Source organism: Microtus pennsylvanicus, chromosome 15, assembly GCF_037038515.1.
Source record: "Microtus pennsylvanicus isolate mMicPen1 chromosome 15, mMicPen1.hap1, whole genome shotgun sequence".
NCBI lineage: Eukaryota > Metazoa > Chordata > Mammalia > Rodentia > Cricetidae > Microtus > Microtus pennsylvanicus.
Window position 1 is genome coordinate 34,428,082 of NC_134593.1, and position 8,691 is coordinate 34,436,772.

General features: G+C 49.0%; 1 protein-coding gene across 1 annotated transcript in view; it reads left to right on the forward strand.

The window, feature by feature from the left end:
• The first annotated feature begins 1,599 nt into the window (after positions 1-1,599).
• Erich6b (glutamate rich 6B) overlaps positions 1,600-8,691 on the forward strand; it is a 57,606-nt gene continuing 50,514 nt past the window's right edge. Inside the window, exons 1-2 of the mRNA XM_075949234.1 lie at positions 1,600-1,681; positions 3,119-3,331. Of these exons, the coding sequence (XP_075805349.1) occupies positions 1,600-1,681; positions 3,119-3,331 (295 nt within the window). The remainder of the gene's footprint in view (positions 1,682-3,118; positions 3,332-8,691) is intronic.

An 8,691-nucleotide genomic window follows, 5' to 3' on the forward strand; every position in this document is an offset into this window, starting at 1 on the left:
CTCAGTAAATACATATTGAGTGCCTACTGAGCCTACAAACCAGGGCACAAAAGAGCAGACAAAACAAATGTCCCTGTCCTTGGACCTTGGGTCCAGTCAGGTGAGACAGACACAAATAAAACATAGAATGTGTCATACAGTGATATGTGCTATGAGCTCGGAGAGGGCGTGCAGTTTTAGGTGATACTTAAGGGAACTTGTGAAGAGGAAGAGGGAGGAGCCACGGGAATGACTTGGGAGGAGTCTCCCAGGCACAAACAAGCAAAGGGGTTTGCACATGAGACGGGGCATTGCTGGTGGCATCGGTGCCAGTGAGAGGTGACAAGCCAAGAATGGGGCATAAAGGAATCAAAAGAGCAGGCAGGGGGCCAGATAGCCAGAGAAATGAGGTCAGCTTCCAGGCTGCCCTAACTGGGGGCGGGGGGCGGGGGTAGTCAGCAAATAGTACCCAGCTTGAGTGCCTGGGATCTAAAGCTAAGCCTTCTGAAGTCACAGAACAGGGAGTAGGTTATAGGCGAGGAACATGCACAGGGACCTTGAGTTTTATCTTTCCAAGGAAAAGAGCAGCCATGGTTAGTATGACCTGACATTAAAGAGTTACTCTATGTTTGCTATAGATGGAGAAATTGGAAGGTCAATTAAGAGCCTCATAAAATTTTCCAGAGAAGAAAGGAAGTGGTAAGAAAAATGTCTGGCTTCTGGATGCGTGCTTGGGTTGAGGAACTACCTACCTTTGGAAGCACACTGTGTGTGGAGCGCACCCAAGGTGTCTCTAGGTGCTGGTCTGAGCAGTGCAGCTGAGCTTTACCAGATGGCAGAAACCAGAGAAAGGATAACTTGGGGGAGGGGCCTCATGGAACACATTCCTTCTGGACACCCAGGTAGAAAGGCCACGTCAAGTGGACAGCCACAGAAAGGCCAACAGCATCTTTAATGGGTAGATCCTTAGGTCAAAATGACAAAAATCTATTGATCACCATTCTCCTCTCAGCCTGTAAAGAAAACAAAGAGCATTGTCTTCCCTGAGAGCAGAGCAGAGGTGTGACTAGAAGCAGCCATGTGGTATAGAAATGTTTGAAAAAATGCTTCATTCAGGAACCTAAGAGGACGGGTTACTGAACCCAGAGGGGCAGACAGCTCATAAGGACCTCTGCCTGCCCCTCCGCCCCTCCTCCGCTATGATGCCAGGCTTCCCTTTGGCAAGAGCGGGCACTAACGTTGCTTTTCTACATTACCAAGCTGGTGATCACTACAAAAGGAAGGGACCCATAAATTTCCACCTAGAGCAAAGAACCAATTCATTCTTAATTGAAGGCTAAGTAGTCACTAGGACACTTCAAAGACCTCCTCCCCCTTTTTCTTTTTATTACAAAGAGCCACGAAGGGACTAGAGAAATGGTTTGGTGGCTAAGAGGGCTTGCTGGTGTTGCGGCTGACCCTAGTGCAGTTCCTAGAGCCCACATCCGTAGTCCCCACCACCTGTCACTGCCAATGCACTCTGACCTCCTCAGGTACCTGCACGCATGTAATACACATGAACGCATGCCGGCACACATGTACACATATGGTTAAAAACAGTAACTCTTTTGAAAAAGAGCCATGAAAGCCTCAAATGACAGACGATCCCAAGCTGAACGGCCAGATGGCGAGCAAGCGTCGGCAATCGTTCAGAACCGCACCAGTTGAGACTTGAGCCTCGGGCGGTGACGTATCTGGCAGGTGTAAGTTAATCCCCTCCTCCAGACATAAATAAGAGTCCGCCCGTGTCTACCAGTCTAGAGAGTGTGAGGAGTACGCCACTGTCAGAAGTAGCAGAACTATCAAAAGAACCGATCAGCAACAAAACTCTTCTGCTGTGTGTCCTAGGACCGTAAAAATACAGGACTTTTGAAATAACTTAAAATCGGGAACTTAGTTTGTCTTTCTCAATCTGTACCCTCAACACCTCCTGATACAATAAAGATACATAGTAGGTGTTTAAAAAGAATCTTCGCAAAGCAATGACCTCGTCAGTATAAAACACTAAAAACCAAAATCTATGGGTGCCATCTTTTGGAAGACTTTGGCGAGCTATGACAGGCTGTCAGTGAGCCCTAATATGGACCCTGATGTGAGAGCTGAGGGCACTGTTTGAAGTCACAGACTTGGAGACTTTTCTTGAAGCTGTGTGTGCACACCAAGCACACTTCTTGCTTAAATTTGTGTAAGAGCAAGCGGTGACGGGGGCCTACGGTTGTTATCATGGGCCAGCTGTTGGCACTGCCCTTGTAGATGCCCAAGGCAGCCCAATTGGTTCTCCGTCTCCTTCCCAATAAAACAAGGAGAGAGGGGACGATCCCAAGAACTCTTAATACAGAGATAGCATCCTTTTGTCTCCTGGCTTCAGCTCTGATCCCCAAACCTCAAGATCCTGGTTGGAATTTTCCCCTTCTGTTTTTCTTCCATTTTCCATATCCTGGCGTAGAGGGGTAGAAGTGGCCACTTGACCACTTTCCGTTTGTTGATGTCCACGTGGGTCTATGTCCACAGCAGATTCTCTGTTCTGTGGTTCCCAGCTCTTCCCAGGAGTCTGACCCAGGCCACCAAGAGATCTTAGAAGCCAGGAACACGCAATAAGCACAAGGTCCTCACAATTCCTTACTTTACAGATTACCTGCAGCTTGTACGGTTTGGTAGACTCTCCTTCAAACAAAGAGAGAAACAGAGAATTGCAACTGCAAAGTCCAAACACAATTGTTTATTTAGGACGGGAAACCACTCCAAATTATCACACTTCAAGCACCTAACTCTCTTTCTTTTGAAACTTCTGTGCAAATACCAGCCACAGCCCAAAAACAGACTGCATCTCACCTCCCCGCTCCTCCCAGCTCACCCTACACCAGCCAGTCCACTCAGGGACTCAGTGTCTGTGAATTTCACTGTTGATGTCCTCTGCCTTGACTCCAGATCAGTCCCAAGCATGTAGGCTCTGTTCCCTCGCGGCAACTCTTGGCCCAGGAATGGCACTCAAGGGGGCAAAGGAGAGGAGGTGACACCCAAGTGCTCAAAGGTGTTGATCCTGGGATCCAGCTCCACGCAGGATGTCCTGAGAGTCACCCGTGCCGTCTTTTCACCTCAGCAGTCACACCCCCTCCCACCACCCTCTTCCTCATCTGGGAATGGCAAGCAGAGTGTCCCGAAGGTCCGAAGAAGGTCCGAAGTGTAGAACGCCTGAAACAGCCGAGAAGCAGTGGCGATGCGTGTTCCGTCCCCATGGTAACAGAGAAAAAACGATCCAAACTCGAGATCGGAAGGGTGCAGCTGGCTCGCGTGCGGCAGGATCCAGGCTTGGGTAAGAGCTCTGGCCCTGGGCTCCTCCAGCCTTTGGGCCTTGGAGAGGCAAAAGCTCAGAGGAGAATCTAGAGTGGATCAGAGTCCAGGGATAGCAATTGAAGAGGCGCCAAGTACCCAGACCTCTTTGTTGCTCTTTTTTTCTCTGGTCCTGTGTTGCTTTGACTTCTCTGTTCCCTGCCTTGACCCCATCCCTCCCCTTTAGGAAGGCCAAGCAATGCTCCACTGCTGGAGGAATAAAGGAGGATTGATCACCCAGAAACCCAGGCCCTGGGGGGCGGGGTGGGGTGGGGAGCGGGGCTCCTCAATCTGAAACTCCAGACTTGCCAAACCTAAACTGTGACCCTAGGCAGGTCACTCGGTTTCCTTCCACCCACCACACCCCAGTTCTCACTTCTGTCAGGTGAGAGGAAAACAGTCCCCCTACCCAGACTAGGGGAGCAGGGAGAGGGAGCTGTGCCCAAGGTTGGCTTTTGACAAGTGTTCTGTACCAAGTGCAGGCTCAAAGTTATCTCCTTCAAAACAAAATTCCAATACATTTGAAATCTTATTTATTAATAGAGATTCCTAGGAGATATAGTCTCAACAGGGCACTGAGTGTCTTTTCTAAAAACTGCAATGATTGGTCCACAAGGGTTCAGGGGAAGTTTGGGATTCTAGTGTTTGTCCCTGGCGTGGAATGTGAATCTAGACCAACGTATGGATCACAAAACTCCCAAAAGTGGGCCATCAGTTGCTCCCCTCAAAAGGGACAACTGCTATCTTCTACCCAGGGTAAAAAAAAAAAAAAAAACACTAAATAAAAGGACTTATACACAGCCCCAGAAAGAAGGCAGTAGTAGACTTCCTGGTTTTCTCAGAACGCTGTAGGACTCCGCAGTCCATTACAGAAGTGAGATTTCTTCCTCTGCTCCAGCCAGGATTTATGAACACCTGCTGCCAGAAGCCCAGTGATCCCCAAGGGGTCTGTGGTCCACTCCACGTCTTCATTAGCTCCCTTTTACCATCTGAGCCCATCACTCATCCCTTGGTTTTTCCCCACTGGGGAAGTTAAGTGGATGAAACATCCAAACCATTTGTAGTCCGTCTCCTGTACGTCTCCCTCTGCAGCTCCTCAGTTCGGTGTCTGAACCTCTGTTGATAGCCCACAGCAGGCCAGGCACTGTGGTGAAATAGTCTCCTACAAGTGACGCATACATGACAACAGACACGAGGCGTGCAGAAGTACGGTGAGAGAGAGAGACACTCTTTCCACGAGAACCTGAATGCAAGAGCCTGGGAGAGCAGGCCTTGCCTTTGCTGTGAGTGCAGGAAGAATCATGCAACCTGGCCCTTGCTCTAGCTCTGGAGTAGTGGCGTCACTTGACCTAGTCTCCAGCATGACCCGTCCGAATGCCTGGCCTTGACTACTGCATACCGGCCAGACTGACTCTTCGTACCCGTGTTGGCTATTCCTGGACGTCAACTTCACTTTATCTGGAATGAACTCTAATCCGGATATGGAGGGCACACCTGTGCTCCTGATCCTGAGGCCGGAAGACAATAGTAGTTCTTTGATGCAGATCTTGAGGCTGGATGACACACACCTTCAATCCAGACCTTGAGGCTGGAAAGCACACCTTTAGTCTGGTCTACACCTTCTGTTGGAATACTAGATAAGGATGATGGAAGACAGAAGAGTGTTCTTTGCCTGCTCGCCCTCACCTCCGTCAGCCCATCCAGCCCTTCTTCAAGACCCCAGCAGACCAGCTGGGACTCCCAGCCCGGTAGGACTGAGCAGCTCCTAAGTTCTTGGATTTTTCTATTCATAGCTAGCCATTGGTGGATTGCAGCCTGGAAATCATTCCAATAAATTCCCATACATACATAAATACATACATACATACACATGAGACAGAGAGAGAGGAGAGAGAGAGAGAGAGAGAGAGAGAGAGAGAGAGAGAGAGAGAGATTCATTCTGAAAGTTCCATGACTCTAGAGAGTCCTGACTAATACAGTACCAAATTGTGCAACATTAATAACAGAGCCTGTGTTGTGGTTTAAGGGTTAAATGCCCCCCACCTACTCATGTGTTTGAACACTTGGGTCCCAGTTGGCGGCACTGTTTGGGGAGCTTGGGGAACCTTTGGGACATAGGATCACTAACATAGGTTTTCATTGCCTCTGGGCCCCGTGCGTGTTCTCTGCTTCCTGCCAAGGAATCCTACTGCTGTGGGACTCTCTGTCATGCCTTCTTCACCATTACGGCCTGATCCCTCTGAAGCCATGAGCCACTATAAATCTTCCCTTAAGTTATATCTATCAAATATTTTGTCACAGCAATGAGGAAAGTAACTAAGTCATTCCCTTCTGGGCACATCAAGCCTGACAGGCAAGAGGCAGGAGGGGTTTTTAATTAAGTGGCTTGTTTGACGTTCCCAACTCCATTGAAAGGCATCCCACAATTAATCCATCCAAGCTCGAGGCTTCCTCTGCACTGAGTCCTGGAGAAGCCCTACCTCCCATCTCTCCTAATATGTTCATCAAGAAGGCCCTGAGCAGAAAATCCTTCACTCTTCCTAGACCCCAGCTGACAGTGTGGATCAACCCAGTCCCAGCTGGAGTATTTGAGTCACTTACTCTCAGGAGCTCAGACCGTCCAGAAACACCTTGCCTGTGTTCTTCCTGCCCCACCAAAAATGGGAGGCTAATTTCATTCTGATTTTCTACACTATCCCTCTTGTAGGGATTTAATTTCGGTTGTCAACTTTCCTGGATTGAAAAATAACTAGAGATAGCCAAGTGCCCTTCTGTGTTTGTCTGTGAGGATGTTCCATGGAAGATCTGCATGTAAAGCAGTGAAGTAAATAGGAAAAATCTGCCTTGAACGTGGGTGCCAGCACCCAGTAGGCTGGAGGTCCATAGAACACGGAGCTGAAGCAGGCGAAGCCAACTCTGCTTCCGCCCGACTTGCCCAGCAGATGCGTTTTCTGCTGCTGTCTCCAGTGGACACCAGACTCCCAGATCCTCAGCCTTTGAACGCAGACCCCACATATACCTTTTACTTCTTCTCTGCCGAACCCTGGCTTATACACACTCTGACCTCCAATGTGAAACTCAGGATCTACGGCCTTCTGTACGGCTGCCTTGGCCGTTTAGAAAAGGAAGATGCAGGGTGGTACACCTCGAGTCCAGAGCCTGTCCTCAACCCCAAATCCATAGATCTTTTGTCCTATGTTGTTATAGTCAGTGGCAAGTTTCAGCTTTTGCTGGTTCACAACTTTTTGTAATGTTTTCAGAGCTGAGCTAGGTGTGTGGCCAACATTCACCCATGGCTGGGCACCCATTGTCCCAGAGAAAGGCAGTCTGTAACCATAATCCTGGTCACAATATCCATATCCTTCACCCAGACCTCATTATCTAATGTCTACAACAGGGAGGGGTTAGCAACCCCCATCAAACCAGTCTGTGAAGTCAGCTTTTTTTTTTTCAAGACAGGGTTTCTGTGTAGCTTTGTCCTAGAACTAACTCTTGTAGACCAGACTGGTCTTGAACTCACAGAGATCTGCCTGCCTCTGCCTCCTGAGTGCTGGGATTAAGGCATGCACCACCCCACCCCATCCTACCCCCGTTTATAGTCAGCTTTTTCTAAGAAGCTCAAGAACAGATCCCAGGGAAGGAAGGCACCTGGCCCAGAACCAAGTAGCTTACAGAACTCCTTGTCTTCGTGGCTGCAGGTATTTATTTCTTCAGAAAGGGCTCACTGCCAAGAGGGTGTCCCTCAGTGAGCAAGGACACGGAATGATGGGTCCACCAAGGTCGTTCATTCTCTGTTCTTCACATTTCCAGCTCCTAGAGCTTCAGACTCTGGCCCCGCCCTGAGCTGTTCAGCATGCATAAGCTCTTCTGCTTGGAGCTCAGAGGAGAACAGCTTCTTAAAACAGGGCCTCACGCATCCCAGGCTGGTCTCAAACTCCCTGTGTAACCAAGGGTGACCTTCTGGTCCTAACCTCCAGAGTGCTGGGACTGCAGGTATGTGATACAGAAGCCAGAGCTGGGGTTGACTGTCCACTGGTTCCCCAGTGTCTCCTTTTGCAAATATTATGGCTTCAATTCATGGTAGAATTCTTTTTTTCATTTGTTTCATAATTGTGTTTTGCTGTCATTTTAACTTATATTTAATAAACATAATAATTTGAATAAGCAAGTGACTTCCTTGGTGTTCACCTGCAGGTGTGCCTTTGGTGATTGTAGAGTCCCAGAACACAACACAGTGTCCGGCATATAAAACACCTGCATAGAAATGTCTGTAGAAAGAAAGAGGGATATAAGGCAGGTGAAAAGGCTGGGAGGGAACCTGGCAGCTTCTCATCTTCAGGAGCGAGTTATGTAGGGCCTGAGTGATACACTCCCAACTTACAGGTTTTTGAGCAGCTTCGATGGGGAGCAAACCCAGTAAGCTGCAGTGTGAGGCCAATTCCTGGAAATACCTGTGTTGGGATCAAAAGGCAAATGTGGATATAGCTCAGGAAGGCAAAGGGGACAGAGGAAGAGAATAAAGCCTACTCCAGGTATCTGCAGCTCAGTGCCTGCTGTGTGGCTGTGGAGTGGACCCAAGGCCACTGGCTGCAAGCCCAGGGGGATGGCGAGAGGTAGAAGGCCATGCTGTTTGTTATTCGCTAAGTGCGGCGTCTGACACCTAGATGGTGGCTGTGATCTTTGCTGTCACGGTTATTTCCAGCATCGGGGTCATTATTTATTGTTTGTTAGGACTACCTCACAAGGTCCTGAGCCTCCGTCTCTGGAAATGCAGTGTTTATCACCAGGGAGCCACCTGTCTGGGGGGGGGGGGGGGTGCGGACTTGATTCCTGACCCATGGCTTCCCTTATTCTGTAATCCTTGTGATCCGAGGAACAATGCCCCTACATGTCCCGGCGAGTGAAGGACATGCTAGCAGAGCAAGCTGCCTTTCCATAAAGCCGTTCACACCACCGTGCTGGCTGCTGCATGCCTCCGTCAAGCAGCCTCTCCTGAGCAGCTCTTTGATGCTGAAAAAGGAAATTGCTTTGTGCGAAAGCTCCTTTAATCTTTTATAGATACAAATGCCTTGTATCTTTGGCGCTATGCCAAACTGCGCTTCATATTTCGGAATTAATCTTATTAAAGGAAGCTCTGCTTAATCCCCACTGCTGTTGCCCAGAGATGCTGAATAATTCTGCACCTGTGCCTATCGCCGCTCTGCCATGCGCCCTTCCTGGATTCGCGATTGAAAAGGCGCATCAGCAAGCTGAGGCTGGACCGCGGCTGTCTTGTTTTGGTTTAATGCCATAGGTATAAAAGGGTCCTTTTAAGTCTTTGTCTTGGTCCCTTTTTAAAAAATG